We start from the raw sequence: 16,409 nt of genomic DNA, 5'->3' as shown, positions 1-16,409 counted from the left end.
ATCAAGTAAAACATTTCCTACTAAGAAGCTCTGTATCTTGATATCAAATGTGTTTTTCCACATATTCTTGTTCAGTTTAACTCATTGAAATGATACTCCTTCTTCAGTGGAGGTCCTGTGTTGCAGACATCATTTTATAGATGTTCTTTTCACATTTTCAAAAACCTGGTGATACAATTTCAAAATCCTGCTCCTGGAGAGGATTCCTTGGCCGATGGTCACATATATTTGGCAGCAAAAGCATGCCCTGCTTTTCATGACTGCTTGTCTTTTCTTTCTTGGAGAAAGGAAGAAAGAGAAATAAAGGAGGGAAGGTTCCCAGATCTTTTTTTCATTTGTCAAGTTTAGAGCAAAACTCTCGACCCAATCTAAATCAATCAACCAACCTACCTCAATAACATAAGGAACATAAAAAAATATTGTGTGTGTGTTTAGGTAAGAGGTAAAAATTATGTATCCAGGCTCCCATTCCAATGTGAAATAAAAAAGGCAGTGTTTTCTTTGACAGCAATGTCAAAGACAATCAGTATGATTTTTGGATATTTATTTTGGTTCAGGCTACTTCATACTCAGATGTGTGTCCAGTAAACTTACTTGAAGCTGTACTAGTTAATTTTTCTCCATTACCCACTGATTGCAAATTTTGCTCCCAAGTACCCTGTTTACTGTGGTTCCACTGGAGCTCTGGGGACATCAGGAGCTGAAAGTACTTTCGAGGTATGTGGGCACTATCCTGTGTTGATTTGGAATAATGCTCCTTTGAACGAGTACACTTTCATTCTGCTTCCATGCAGGGACTGGAAGTTGTGCTCCCATCCCTGTGAGGATACGAGTGCTCCAAGCTGAATGTGAAATCCGGAAATCTTCCAGTGGCTGTAATTCCTAAACACTCTGAAACATGTAATTCTTTGTTCTGTGGGCAAACAGTCGGCTGAACCAAAGCAGTAGCTTGGAGAATGTTTTTAATAGAATTTTTTTTTTTCAAGACTGTGTCTCCCAACACCTTACTGGGTACTTCATTTTCCTCTCCAAGGAAGTTCAGAGGAGTGTTTGCTCTTAGCAGTTTAGTTGGGAGCTTAGAATTTGGTTTTGCAAAGATAATTTAGGAAAACATCTTTCAGGAAAGGATAGAAGGGCTAATTGGGATTTAAAATTCTGTGGGTAGAAATATATATATATATATGTATGGTATTTAACAGTGTGAAAATGTTGTTCTAGACCTCTGCCTGGTAGACAGCAGCATTGTTCTCTGGGTACGGAGTGAAATGCTTGCCTGATCCCTAACAGAGTCTGTGTCAGAAAGTCTGGTTTTAGTGGGATGTTTCATATTACTCTTTTTTTTGTTTGTTTGTTTGTTTTGTTTCATTTTAGACTTGTTTTATTTTCTGACATAACCCGTGTTTCCACGAATTACTCATACTTAGCATACCTTATCTGCACGTGACAATGAGATGAAATTGTAAACTTATTTTAGAAAACAAGCCATTCCTTTAATGCAGGCGAAGCCATAGCAATTTGCTTGCTTTTCCTATGAATCACACTAAAGAATGGAATAGTGTTGAGATATGTTTACAGCTGTGGGTGCCATGACTTCACGCTTAAAATTATACCTTTAACTGTTACACTCAGATTTAACTTTGGTTTGGCAGCAAGCCTAATGGAGGCTCTTAAACATGTATATATCTTACACACGTAAGGCAGCTGAAAGAGGCTTTTTAGTCATACCCTTGACCTGGAATCCAGTAAAGGAAGAAAGTACTATTGGTTTTACCTATGGAGTGAGTCCACCCCCCAGCCAAAATGAGTATTTGTGCAATTAACTGTAATTGATCTGCACGTCCATGGCAGTGCTCCTCTTTCATGTGCCCTAGGACTGTGCTCTGGAGTCCTTGAGTTTGATTTGTGCTCTTAATAAATAATTCTACAGTGGTAGCTCTCAAACACCGGGTACTGGAGCATCAGAAGTGAATTGCTCTTAGCAATGAATTGCCCTAATCACTGAGATACTGCACACACTTTTTAAGGAATAAAATAGTAGAATATTTTAAAAGCTTACAGAACAGATAGATTCAGGAAAATGTTTTCCTTGTGAGAGGCACATCCTTGCATGATTCAAAAAAGCCACAGGTATTGGGTCAGTGCAGCAGTGTGAAGGTGAATGTTGTTTTCTATGTGAAGTTAATAGCTCTAAAAACCTGGTGTGGGTTAGAGGAAGTGCAGAAATAATCTTCAACTTGCCTTGAGTTTACCAACTGCTATTTCTTGACTTTCTGTTTTTCTGTTGCTAAGACAATCACTGATGGAATAAACACACTAAAAAAAGCTTTGAAATATATGAAACCCTTGGAGGGCGGGGAGTGGAAACTCTCTCCATCCTTGATTTTGACATTGAACGCCAGATTTCCAGCAGAAGTTGATTGTTCAGATTTGGTTTGGTGGGTTTTTTGTGTTTTGTTGGGTTTCTTTTTTTCTGTCTCCCTTTGAAAGAGTTGCCCATCAGCTGAGATGGGACGCTCACACTGAGCGTGTGCCCTCAGCAGGTTCAGAAAATGAGTGATGAGTACAGAGCAGGGAGGGAGAGGGAGGTGCTCTGTGGTCACTCTTCCAATGCTGGTACCTACCTATGAGGAATTTTCTTTCCAAGAGAATTGGCATGCATGTTCTGTTGGGCATGGATTATTGTCTCTTACCCTGTGAGGAGACAGTGGACATTTGATTATGAGGGTGGTATTTGAAATGCAGGTGAAGAGTACCATACTGATTGGGTAAATAGTCATGGATTTAACGTGGGCTGAAGAATATTTGAAGTGTTGTGTGGTCACTTCTCAAGCAGCCGCAACTTTCAGAAACTGAAATACGTGAGTGGATTCTGTAGGGATCCATTTTACCCCAGATGTGGCCAGTGTGCAAAGCTCTCCATAAGTTTTGAAAAGGACTTTTGTGTAGGAGAAAACTTGTGGATTAAAATTGTAGTCAGAAAGATTTATGTTACATGTCAAGGAAGTCCTTTAATTATTAGTTAGTATTTTAAACAAATGAGGAAAACACCTGTCATGACTGATTGTCTATCCCCAGAATAAGATCAGTGAATTAAATTATCTCCTTACATTCCCAGTGTGAATTTGTGATTCTGTGATGTCTGCAAGTTGTAGATTTGGTGCCATTAGACGCAGCAAAAGCTCTTCTGTTTTAATCTGTCCATACTCAAGCCTGTCTAATGTCCTCACCACCCTTTAATAGGCTTGTTTTCCTCAGTCTTGCGAACTCTTGGATGTTTTGATCACTGATAAAGAAAAATACATGACGAAAAGCAATCTCTTTTCATGTGAGCTTTAGTGAACTTAGTTCATCATCTGCACTTTCCAAGTCATTGTGATTTATTTGTTGCTCCATTGTTTGCATTCTTGTATGGTTACAGTAAGTATGCAGGGAAGGTTTGTCTTGCTGCTGTTACAGCAGCTTTTGTGTGAGAATGAAGCATATCCAAGGCCTTTAGTGTGCATTGCTATGGAAACTTCAGGGCATGGGCTTCTCGTTCCCCGCCTTGGCAGAATTCTTCACAATAGTTTCTCTTGTACCTGGAAGTGAGGAGTGATACTTGCTACTGAAACACTGATGGGCTGAATTTTTATGGTCATACATTTAGTAGGCATCTTGTGCAAACAGAGAAGGGTTTTTATTCCAAATACATAAAACTTCCCTGATACCTGGAGCAATAATTTTGGGGTACTTAAGCTAATGCTGCCACTGAAAAGTCTTTTCTTTTTATGTCCAGGGATGGGCCAGATCAGGAGTCTGAATCACTTGAGAAACTTTCCCGTTTGCTCTTCATTATTATTCAGGCAGGCAGGCTCCTCAGTCTGTTTTTGTGTGTGATTCTGCAGATGGTTCTGCAGAGATGAGGAGGTGATTGGAAAAGGTGAGGTTGCTTTTGTAATGGCTGTGTTGGCCTGTGGTCATTTCAGATTGCCCATGACAGGTTGTGTAGAGGGCAATGCTCTGCACTGTCATCTGGAGACACCTTTGGTTCCTGGTTTGTGTCTTCATTGAGCAAAGCCAGTTGCAGATTCTTACTGCTCACCACAGAGGACAAAAAGAATCACCAGACTTTGCCCAAGAGTTCCTTCTGCAGTTTGGAAGGACTGTTATCCAGAAACTGCTTATCTTTTGGTGATAAGGAAGAGCTGAAGCATGAAAGCCAGTGCTTAGATTACAGGGTGATTTTCTTGAGTGGAAATGCAAAAGAAAGAAAAAAAAAAAAAAAAGATACATAATAGGAAAACAGTAGGCAGTTGGCAGAGACCTTGTAGAGTGAATGTCCACAAAGACAGGTGAGCTTGGACCTGGAGGAACGGGGGAAAAGACCTTGACCTACAGCTGCCAATTCAGAGAGAAGAGCTTGCAAGTGTCTCCAGTGTGGCACCATTACTGTTGTTGTGGCCACTTTCATTCGCTGGTTCCCATCTCCCCTAGCTGGGAATGAAGTGGGTCTCTGTTCCCCTGGGAATACAGATGTTATTCATGTTTTCCCAGCAGAGGGGAGAGTGCTGCTTGGAACGCTCGCGCTGGGTGGTGTGGTGGATTTAGCATGGCCACTGTTGGGGAGCGGTGCTGTGGCGCAGCGGCTGGGCATCCCTGGAATTGTTCTGTAGGTAAGGGTCTATGGAGCAGCCTGTGCCAGGCTGGAGAGCTCGCTGCCGGGATTGTTGTCTGCACAATGCTCTCACTGTGAGCCTGTGGGCCGGACACACAGAATATGTTATGGAACAGTGCTCGCTGTGTCTCTGGCTTGGCGTGCCTTAGCAGGCTCTGTGTTGGGAGCACTTGGCCATGAAGCTGCCAGAAATAGATGCCTAATGGCTGAGAATTTATGAAAATTGATCTCAGCCATGTAAAGGTGCAGGTTCAGAGTCAGATCTCAGGTTGGAGAGGAAGCTACCTCTCAATAGCTGGCTGAGAAAACGCTCCTAAGGCACTGGTGTGCTTGGTTTTATTAAGTACTAGGGTGTAATAATGAGTTACTTGTTACTTAACTAAGTAAGAATCTGATAGCTTTAATAATAATAATTCTTAAACCAGCTTCCTTACATGGATGTTGAATTTCAGGTGTGGTAGTGCAAGAATCCTGAAAATGTACTTCCTTGGGAAAACCAATGTTATTTTTGTATTTTCAGCAGCGTTCTGCACGTACGCTAGAGTTTGGAAATGAGCTGGGAGTTGTTCTTGTAACGTGGCACGCAGGTGAACAGCACTGAAGTCAGTCTTCAAAGGAGCCTTTAGCATGACCTTATCCAGTATTAATTTTCAGATTGAGGATGAAGAATAATACTTTCTTTGTAGATTGTCATGTTGTAAGTACGCAGAATTGCATATGGAATCAGTATTTAAGTCAAAGGACAACTGTGCACAAGCTTGTTACAGGCATTTTCTGTGCATAAGTTTCCATTACGTATTCCAAGATTGAACAGTTTTTCAGGAATACCTTGTTAGAAGGAAGCTGGTTTCATCTTTATATGTGCAGTGGAAAGGTGGTTAAATGTGACTGCAACTTCTGAAAACTGTCATTGGTGTGGCTTCTGGTTTTGGCTGATGCCGTTTGAGAAGAACATGGCACTGAAGCTATTTGGCTGTGAGAATATATGAACTTGTATACTTGAAATACTCCTATAGGAGAATCCCGTTATGTGCATGTGGAATCTGCTGGACTTGGTAGAAGGTTATTTAAATTTCAGTTAAAATTACATGTTGGTTTGCAAGACACTGTCGTTTTGAATAATATTAAAAACTTGGAAATAATCTTACTTTTTGATTCTTTCCTGTGACAGTCATTTGCTTATATTACCTCTAACCTAGATGAATGTGTTAGGAAGGATTTGTTTAGGATCAAAGATTTTTAGTCTCTTAACCGACTGTCCATCCAGCCAGTGGTTAGGATTTTAGGAAGCAGTTCTGGTTTCAGAATTTAATACCTTAAATAATGTAGAGAAATTTAATGTTTAAAAGATGCAAGGTTTTATTGCAATGATATTCACCTTGGCATTGTAAAATTATTCTTCAAGTTTGTTTGTGGGCTCCTTGTGTTGGAAACTTTGGGTGGAATCTGGACATGCCTGAGCTGCTCTCTTGGTTCAGGTGTCACACTGTGTTTTGCCTTGTTCTTTTTCCAGCTGCCTCAGGAAGAAGGAAAGTGTGGCTGTATCCCCCTGGCCCTGTTTGCTGGAATATCAGTGAATATGAATTTCCCCAGGCCGTTATCCTGGTAGCAACACGGAGCTTTTAGGTTGTCCTGTTACAAGATCTCTGTGGGGAGCGGTCAGGAAACGTCACTGGTCTGTGATGAGTTTCTGATTATTCTGTTCCACTTCTCCTGTGCAGGATGGAAGGACTTCAAGTCTCATTTCTGCCTTGCCCAGAATCAGCAGGTTGCTGTCCTGAGCACCACTGCAGCCTGTCAGCAGGGCTGCATGTGCTTGATCACTGTTTAACATGGGTTTGCATTTCTTCAGTTTCTTTCATCAAACCAGAGGGCTCTGAGTTTTAATACAAACCTTATGGATTATGCGTAGGGCTGATCCATGGCCCATGTATCATCTCTATTTTATCTGTTTTATGAATCTTTTTAACGTTTGCAGCGTTGTTTTGACTAATGTTTAAAATTACGACAAAATGGCATTTTAATTATCATAGCCTCCAGTGTTGCCACTGAATGAAGGATTATGTAGAAAATGTTCATCTCAAAAGTATTTGCCGATTTGTGAAGATAAAATTTTATGAACATAAGTTGATAAAATTCAGTGCATAATCCTGGCCATGTTTAATCCATTCTGAAATTCCATTCATCTTGTTTTTCTCATAGATGTGGAATTTCTGAGTGTTCTTTTAATAGACGAGTTCCACTATCTATTCTCAAATCCAAACAGTACAAAGCTTTCCTTTCCCTTTGCACAAGGCTGGATGAGGGAATGGTTCCCTCGGAAATCAGAGTTAGAAACAGGCTGTAAATCCAGTCTGAGTGTCCTCAGGCTGTTTCCTTTGGTGTGAGTTTAGCTGTGACCGTGGCGTGAAAATAATGTGCTGTGAACAATATTGTGTAGAACCTGAACATTTATATGTGCACTGGTTGTAAGTGCTGAGATATTATGTTGTATGTATTTGTAATTCACTATATTGATCTTCATGGATGCTTTTTAGGGCCTCTATTCCACAGCCTGGTAACTAAAGGTCGTACGTACAAAAAAATTTGATACTTAAAGCTTAAAATTGTCTTTATGTGTGGGCCAACATTATGAGCAAATCAGATACCTGTTCTTCACTCTTAGTGTGGAGATATGGGGAAGTTTTTCATGATAATTAACCAAAATAGTTTCTAATTTCTTAAAAGCTTATTGCACAAGTATGTAATTTCATCTAAAAGAGGCAGTCTGTTTGTCAGTGATGTTTAATATTGAATTTCTGTAGTAGAAGATTCACATTTGTGTTTATATATTAAAAGAAAGTATTTTAAATTGTGCGTCTAGTGGTTTGGTAATTATCTCTGAATTGCTTTTGAATTGGGAATGGGATGAGTGTTTCTTTAACTGTCTCGTATCTTCAGTTTTTATTTGCTCAGTGATGGTTAATTTGGAACAATCCTGTAATTCAATTATCTTTGTTCCATATCCATAGCCTTGCTGAAATTAGGCTTTTTGGTTGGTTTCAGAAATACTCCGTATGGCTTTTGTAGGATAAGTCTAACGCAGTTAACATTCAGTATTATTCTTGTTCCATCCCATAATACTTTAGCACAAGTTATGGAAAACCTGTTGGGAGTTGCAGAGTGACTCCCAGAGCCTCTCCTTGCCCGCTGTGCCCCTGCCAGCACAGTGGCCTCTGCTGCATTAATGTTGATATTTCCAGGCTTTAAACACCTCGTGTTCCGTTGGGAAATCAATCAGATAAAGGCGGGTTTAGGCTTGCTGCTGAAATGTCCGTCAGTAATCCTGCGCTGAGGGATCTGCGAGATGGAGTAGGGAGGTGGTTGTGTGTGGTTTAATTAATGCATGTTGCTCTGCTCGTTGTGAGGTTTGGGCTTTGGTTTTTGGGGGGTTTCTTTTGTTTGTCTGGGTGTTCCCCCCCAGCTAAGTGAGCCTTAACTGCCTCATTGCCACTTTGAAGATGTAAGGAGTGTTATGGAAAACAGGTCACTGTTATTAATGTGCAGGTTTTGCAGTAGCAAAAAAATTGAAGCAATTTTAATGAGTTTGAGGAAAAAAACCCTGAATCTGGTGAGTTCAGAATAAATTACCACAAGGCTTTTGAATTGTCCTTTGCTGGTTGTACAGATTTTTCATGGTGCAGCCTTGAACATGAGAAGTTAATTGACAAGCTACAGGTTTTGTGTTCTACATGAGACAAGAACTTCAGAGGGAGCTGCTATGATTTGTCATCCAGTTCTCTATTTGTATTAAAATAAGAAAAAGAAATAGCAAATAACACTGGAGAAATGCACAGTCACAATGACAAACCTGCCTTCTTTTTCCTAATTCCAGGGCATATTCCCTTGTGGATTCCAGTCAAGTGTCTACCTTCCTGATTTCTATTCTCCTCATAGTCTACGGTAGTTTCAGGTAAGATTTTTTTTTTTTAAGGTTCTGCAGAGTTTTTATTTTTCAAGTGAAGTATTGCAAGTGACTGAATACAGTTTATGCCTTTTTGTTTCATTGTATCTTTGTCAGACATAGGCAACATAAAAAATTATTTGCTTCTGAGAAAGAAATGGAAAAAGAGGAAATAATAGCGAGCTGGGGTTTCTGAAAGATGTCATTGTTTGTCATGGTACAAGCACATATAAGTTAACTTGAAAGTCAGTCCTTGAGGACAGCTCCATAAAATCATGTTTTAGAGAACAGAAAAGGATTGTTGAGACAGATAGAAGGTAATGTTCTCGATGGCAGAAGTGGTGGTAGATGGGGAATGCTGTGCTGTGGTTTCAAACCTGTCCTGCAGAGCAGCCACCCCCGGGTCCCAGTGCTCGAGTGTCAGTGACAGCTTCACAGAGAAGTGGGAAACTCAGTGTTGAATTCCAGCAAAGCATCGGAGAACTGCTGCAGGATGAGTGTGACTCTTCAAAAATCAGATTTTAGGGGACTTGAGTATAGTTTAGAGAAAACACACTTACACTTTTAGACTTGCATGCTGTATTATCCAGTTTGTTTTACTGTAGTGGCACCTAAGGAATGAGGTTCATACTGACATATTAAAACAATATAACCACAATATGAAAGTGTTATTTTTTAAAACTTAAATACAGCATGTTTTTCCTTCTGCTTCATAAATAACATTGCTTCATTTCACAGCTCTGTGATAAAAGGCCTTATACTCACTACAGAGTCTCTGAACTGCTGTGAGTATTCCTGAAATAGATGATGGCTGTGCTCATCCATATGATGTAAGCTGCAGCTGTTTTAGGATAAGAGGTTTTATATCACTACTGTAAGTTAAGAAAGTCATATAATGGAAGAGGCAATTTTTTTGCAAGAGCTGTCTGTTGTTAGCAAGTGTTAAGTAACAGCACTGCTGCTGAAGTTAAAATAGAGGGCTTTGGGAAAACAAAATCTAGAGATGATCAGAATAAAAAAGTAATCAGATGTTGGATTTGTTTAGTTTCTTCTTCAAGTTTGGAGTCAGATTAGCATATAGTTGAGGGACTAATTAAATTTTTAACTATTTGAATTTATGCAATTGTGGAAAAAGGAACTATGCATCTGGCTGCAAGAAGCCATAGCATTTATTAAAATTCAATTATGAAAATGTAGTGCAGTATAAAACAGCAGGAGTGTGTGAAATTAAATTGCTTGTCTTTATGGAGCTCCTTGCCCTTCAGAATTTTCCCCAGCAGTTTGCCATCCTATTCCTGTTGGTACCTACCCGTACTCTCAGCATTTTGTCCTATAGTTTACATTTAAAACTGCTCACCTAGCAAGGGGTGCCAATTCCAGAGCAATCTGACTCCCTGGATGGAGTAGTGGGATGGTGATGGATACAAACCCATTGAGGAAATGTCCTGTTTTAGTATTTTGCCTTTGTGTGTATCCTGAAGACCCCACGATGTGAGTTACAGACCAAAATAGGGTCCCAGAGTTTTAAAATTACTTTCCTAATAATTCTCCTATGTGTGGTTTCTTTAGTAAGTGTCTGAGCTGAAACCCACAGTTATGCTGGGGACTTGGACAAACTCTGGTTGTCTTTGATCAGTGAGCAAGGTCAAAAGCAGTTTTTTTACAGAAAATTGTGCAGTGGTGTTAACAAAGCGGTCTGAACTACAGTTAAGTTATTTAAGAAATTGAAGTGTGTTGTAAGTTACAAAATTATATTCATCTGGAAATTCTTCAAGTAGTAAAATGAAAACTTCTGGCAAAGTGGATGAATTTTCCTAGAAAACTGATGTGCTGGAAAGATAGAAGTTACAGCTCAGGGTGCTCATTCTCATCTGTCAGCAGTGGTGTGTTCATCTGGATTTGAGTGCTGTCTCCTGCAGAGCTGTTGTAAGACAAAAAAGGTAATTGCACTCCTTAGTTAACCTTTGTGTTGCAGAAGGTGGCTTTGGTTTCTGATTTTCAGCTGAAAAGAAGGAGGTAGAGTTATTGTAGTGTTCTTGCGAGTGGCTGAAACAGAAGTGCAGTAATAGGATCAGAAAGATTTGGGTGGGTGAGTTATGAGGATAAAATCCACGTGTGTGGTGGATCTAATCTAAGGCAGGTGGCGTCAGGGGAACAAAGGAAAGCCTTGCTCCACTGTCCTTATTAACAGAAATAGCATTTGTCCAAAACAAATGAAAAAATCCCAAAGCCCCAGTATGCTCAGAAGAATGTCTGATAAGTTGTGGGTAAAGCGCAGAACGTGAACAAAGTGCAGCGACAGAGCTGAGTTCCCCTCTGTGACTCTGTGTGAATGAGCTTTTCCTGCCCACATTTGGGCCAGGTCAGGAATTTCAGCTTCCAGCCCTTGTGAACGTCTCTCGTGTACATTCTGACTGCTCTCAGTCCTTGAAGTTGACATACTTTTATTACTGGCTGCCAAAGGGGCGAGCCTAATCCTTTAAACCATTACGAGCTGTAAACTGGAGCGTGCAAGTAGATGTGTTAGTTGTGGGTTTTTAAAGGGGTGAGCTCAGCTTGGAACGGGTTGTCTCCAAGGGCAAGACAGCCACCTGTTCTTGTCCAAATGCTTCCCTGTGACTTAAATGTTGGGGTTACTTTGCAGGTAACAGCTAAATCTTTTTCTATCCTATCACATCCCCAGACGTGGACTCTCAGCTTATGTAAAGCCAGATTTAACCCAGAATCTACCTGTTCAGATTACTTGCTTTTGAGCCAAACCAAGAAGTGTGGGATGACCCTGGGGCCCTCTGTCTCCAGGCTTTGGACTAGCCAGTAGCTCACATGGTGACCCCAGAGTGTCATGGGAGCGTGGTGTGCTCGGGGCTGGCTTTGCAGCCTGGCGTTCCCCTGCTCCCAGAGCTCTCCCACGGGTGGCTGTCCTCACTGGTAGAGCAGTGATAGATCCTGGTGTTCCTGTTTCCTCCATGCTTTAGAAGAACATCCCCTGCAGGGTTTCCCTGCGGCATTTCTGCAGCGGAGTGATCCATGATGAGTGTGAACTTTGCAGGCAGTGCCCTGCCAGCAGCTTACTCACTCCCTTGGCCTCAGTGTGACCCTCCCCAGGGGCTCCCTGCAGGCCACTCTTGCTTTGAAACCCTGCTGGAAATGCAACCAGCTGCAGCTCTGAGGACCCGCAGAGGAAACAATGGAGCAGTTCAGTGTCCCAGGAGAGATGCTGACTCAACATTCCCTTTGGGAGCCCAGGAGAAACTTGAACAAAACAGCAAACGTTTCCCAGCTTGCCATTTCTCTACAGCCCAGTAGTTTTGAGTTGATCTTGTTTTACAGTATGATTTTTAACTTTCTTGAAAGGTGTTGTTGTGATCACTTCTCAATATTTTTTTATTATGTTCATGATAATTGGTAGCAGAGGGAAGAGCCAAATCATAAAACAGTTGGAGATCATTCAGAGGCTGGCTTGGAAGAGCAGCTGTGTTGTTAAGTGAAAATAATTTCCTAATTTATGCTTACTTTGGAGGCAGGGATATTTATAGGTAATAATAATTGCTGACACAATGGCAATGAAAAAAGAGGAGCTGAGGTTGTTTATGAGCAGTAGATCTAATAGGTTTTATTTCCAGTTTTCTCTGCTGATAGCAATCCCTTAAGTTACGAGTTGCCCGATGCCACTGGGAGAATGATGGTGTGAGGTTCTTGCTAAACCGTGCTGATTCCAAGGGGAGCAAAACACTGCACTGAGAAAAGAATTATCTTGTTTGCCTGAATCTTGGACCAAGTCCTGGAGGGCTGTCAGCCTCCTCCTAGATTTTTATAGCTTGAGAGGAAAATTATAAAGCTACAATACATAATGGGGAAAAGGGAGTGTGAGTGAAGGATGGAGGCACTCCAAACAAAGGGCAGAGCAAAGAGATCTTTAGAAGAACAGGCTAAGAACAACAGATTAATTTGTTAGAATTTTAGTGTTCTCCATTGCCTCTTTGTATTTTCCATAACTCTTTAGCTGATGATCCATGATCTGTATAGAAGCACTGTGGGTCTGAGGTGGAAGCTTCTTCGTGTTTTGCCTGAAACCAAAAGCTGCTTTAATCTCATAACACTGGGGAGCACTTGCTTAATAGAAGCAAAGGAAACAAACCAGTTCTATGCTGGAAGAGCCTTTTATTGGTTTTGTTTTATGGAGTGAAGTTGCTCCACCCCCCTGTCTTTAATACACCACATGTGTTTTGATCCTATAGACCTGGTTGTGCCTAATTCCAGGTTCTGGGACTGCAGCAAAGACGTGCTCACCTGTGCGTTGCAGCAGATGATCAATGCACTGCAATAAAATATCTGTAACACCTCTAGAACAGTTTAGAAGATAATGGTGTATTTACTACTGGTCTGATAAATGAATAGAATTTGTTTACTTTGTGTAACTCAGTTAAGGTGAACTTGAAAAGAAGTTTAATGCCTGTTCACCTGGAAGTTTCATTGAAATACTTGGATGCTGCTGTAAGCTTAAGACAGGAGATGCACAGTGCTTCTGGTGGTTCATAAATAAAATGCATAAATCAATATGCAGCTTAAATCATGGATACCATACATGCATCAGAATGAGGAAGTGTCATGGTAAACTTGATTGCTGGTATTTTTGTTAAAAAGCACGTCGAATTTAACAATAGAAACTATTGCTGGTCAAAACAGACCTTAAGTGAAATTCCCTCTTTTTGGAAAGTTATGCCAAATGTGTTAGAATATAATTTGGAAGTTGTATCAAAATGAAGGAATGTGGCAAAAACTGTGCTAAATGGGAACTTTGAAAAGTGTTTATATCAACATGAAAAGATAAATCAATAACAGCTGAGCTGGGTACTCAGGGGAGTTTTGTCAGCTCCTAGGGATTAATAAAAGTGTATCAATTTGTGCTATTTATTTAGAGCTTCCTCTTGTCATCTGTTCTGTGTGCGTGTCTGGTTATTTTCTAGGCTTTGCTGGAATTTTTTCAGTGAAGTAAGACCTTACATTAAGCAGACGCTTAAAAGCTAGTTTGGGTCATTCCTAACGACATTTCGAGGAAGGAAATATTATTGTCTTAAAAATGAAACCTGATAGTCAAATTTGAATGAAAAGGAACAAAAATGAGAACTTGGAAAGAGTTCAAATTCACAAGAGAATTGAAATGTTTATTGTGCTTCCATCATGTTCTACACTTCTCAGAAATCAGGTAACAGCAAACAGCAGCACAGATATTTAACACTCGCCGGTGTAGACACTGTGGTGGCTGATCTCACTGTCAGGTTCTGGGATGTGGGGCCTCCTTTGGAACTAAGCACTTCAGGTATTTTAATTACCAGCATTACAGGGCTTTTCCAGGGGGAAGGTGCTGTTGCAGTGGGAATGAGACTGCAGCTGATGGGCCTGAACAGGAGTTTGGAACTCATCTGTCGCATTTGCTTTGTTCCCTGCAGGTCTCTGAACATGGACTTTGAGAATCAAGACAAAGAGAAAGACAACAGCAGCACCACTGGGTCTTTTAATGGCAACAGCACCAATAACAGTAAGGGTCAGCTTTACTCCTTCCCCTTTTTGCTGCACCTCCTGCTTCACCCGTGTGTGTGTGAGCTGCTGCATTGCAGATTCACCCGAGCCCAGGCTGTGCTCTGACACTGCCGTCCACGGCTGGGTCACGCCACCCAAGCTGAATTTAAAACATCAACATAGCATCTTTATAATGCATAAAAATTCATGTGGCACAATTTGTCAGGTTTGACTGGAAATGGAAACAGCTTTACTTCTAAAAAAGCCACCCCACAGTTAGGAGAAAGGAGTGTAATTCTTTTTTGTCTGGAGCTCATTGCTGTGGCATGTTGGCCAGTCTGTGAGCGGGGGAGATGAGGGTGTGCTGACAAGTCCCTAAGGAGAATTCACCTTATCAGTAGGGAAACTGAAGCAGAGAGTTCACATGGCTCTGGGCAACTCATTTGTAATGGGCAGCACAATGTGTCTGCACACTGTCTATTCAGAGTGGGATTAACAAGTGAGCTCCTGCGTAGTGACTGTCCCTTCTGTAATCTATAAATAGATTCCAGGCAGCTTGGCCATCTGACATGCACAGTTTTGCAGGTGAAAATATGGAATATGGAACCCATCAGTTAGAGTGGAACACAGTGTGTGCAGTAAATTCATACTTGAGTTTAACTTAGAGCAATTTATATTGCCATATTTCAAGAAAAGGCTCTAGAATGAAATAGTTTGCCTGAGTATAGAAGGCAGGAGTGAGAAGCCCTGTGCATGAAACCCTGAACTTTTTTTGTTTAAAGCAAGAAGTATAGCTTTAAAATGATAAATGAAGTAACATATGTCGTATGTGTCTCTTGCTGGTTTTGTCTTTTTTAATGTAGACTCTTTGGATTTAAATAGCTGTCAGAGCACTGCTTCTGTTGGCAGCACAGAGCAAAGAGGTTGCTGTGCACGGTGATACAGCAATGAGCAATGAGTTGAGGCTTTTGGCATCTGGGAAGGAAGAGAAGACAGTCTGGGGCTGGGGAATAAGCACATTAAGGAGATTAGCTGTCAAAATGATCCCAAATGAAATGAGGAACTCTGACATTTAACGCTGCAGGCACTAATTCCCAGATTCCAGGGTGGTGTGGAGAGTGTCATTTCTGGGTTTTTGTTTTGTTGGGGTTTTCACTTGGGCAGTTGAAGGATATATGAATAAATGTGCTTTCTCAGAGCAGGAGGAGTCAGATCTAAGTCACAGATTAGAACTTCTGTGTCTTCACACTGTCAACACTGGACTGTCTACATTGCACTTCACCTTAATGTACCAGACCTCAGCAATGCAGAAATCCCCAAGTGGCTGAGTTCTGCTTTTTATTTTTAAAAGTTATTGTGCTGCTTATGTTTAAAAGTAATAGATCACAACATGAACTAATAAATGACGTGAGCATGTGCAAGTGTCATGAGTTCCATGCTTTTTATTCAGCTTTTCTTTTATGAAGATGCTTGAATATTTATAACAGCTACTAAGTTGTAATGAGTGTGTTTCATGTGTGTTTGAGGTTTCTAAACATAATCAGACACATTGGCAACCCAGTTGTACAGGTACCCTGTTATTTATTTATATGTCGTGCCACATAAAAGAAGACGCATTCTCACACAGAAATACAGACACACAATCTCTAATATATTTACTTGCCTGGGTGTCTCACAACCCTAAAGGCTTATCCTTCCAATCTTGGGATTGGTAAAGCCCCCTTCCATACAGCAGTGTTTAATTGTTTGGGGATAACACAATTGATGTCAAGTTGGTTTTACATCTCTTCTAGGTCTTAGTCTTGTATTATTTACCATTGGTCACTTACCAAGTGACTCCTTCAGATATTCCCTATTGTTACTTTAGTGCTCCACAAGTAGAAGTGGGTCTTGTATTTTTAATTGGGTTGCTGCTTATGGCTTCTTTCCCCCGCAGGGATCAAGTGTAAATGTAGCTACAGAGACTGGTTAAGTCTTGGAATTTGTGGGGTTAGTTGGGCTTCTCAATTTTGCTGGTAATTCTGAAAACTCAGAAATACATCCCATGATTTATCCCATGATTAACATCCCTGGTATTCACACTGCATGGGTGAGGTGAGGGAAATACTAAGACTAAAATAATTCAGTATCTCTGCCCTGTTTTAAATTATTGCCAGCTATGAAATGTGAGCCCGAATTCATGTTGGTTTTTAGCAAAAAGGCAATTACAGTGCACTTCACTGACCTGGTGGTTTCATAAACAGGTAAATTACTTTGGGCATTTTTTGAAAACTGCCCTTTATTGTTAGGCTT

At 40.7% G+C, this 16,409-nt stretch overlaps 1 protein-coding gene across 3 annotated transcripts in view; it reads left to right on the top strand.

Moving 5' to 3' along the window:
• The window catches only part of SPPL3 (signal peptide peptidase like 3), a 55,825-nt gene that overhangs the window by 24,084 nt on the left and 15,332 nt on the right, over positions 1 to 16,409 (top strand). For 2 of the 3 annotated variants that reach the window (XM_040081149.2, XM_040081150.2), the window contains exons 2-4: positions 8,529 to 8,606; positions 13,565 to 13,803; positions 14,048 to 14,136. In XM_040081149.2, coding sequence (XP_039937083.1) covers positions 13,718 to 13,803; positions 14,048 to 14,136 — 175 coding nt within the window. In that variant the 5' untranslated portion in view covers positions 8,529 to 8,606; positions 13,565 to 13,717. The remainder of the gene's footprint in view (positions 1 to 8,528; positions 8,607 to 13,564; positions 13,804 to 14,047; positions 14,137 to 16,409) is intronic. The other variant, XM_040081148.2, reaches the window with a different exon arrangement.

Source organism: Hirundo rustica, chromosome 17 (genome assembly GCF_015227805.2).
Source record: "Hirundo rustica isolate bHirRus1 chromosome 17, bHirRus1.pri.v3, whole genome shotgun sequence".
NCBI classification, from domain to species: domain Eukaryota; kingdom Metazoa; phylum Chordata; class Aves; order Passeriformes; family Hirundinidae; genus Hirundo; species Hirundo rustica.
The sequence above is the reverse complement of the archived record's forward strand: the minus strand, read 5'-3'. Positions and strand labels throughout refer to the sequence as shown.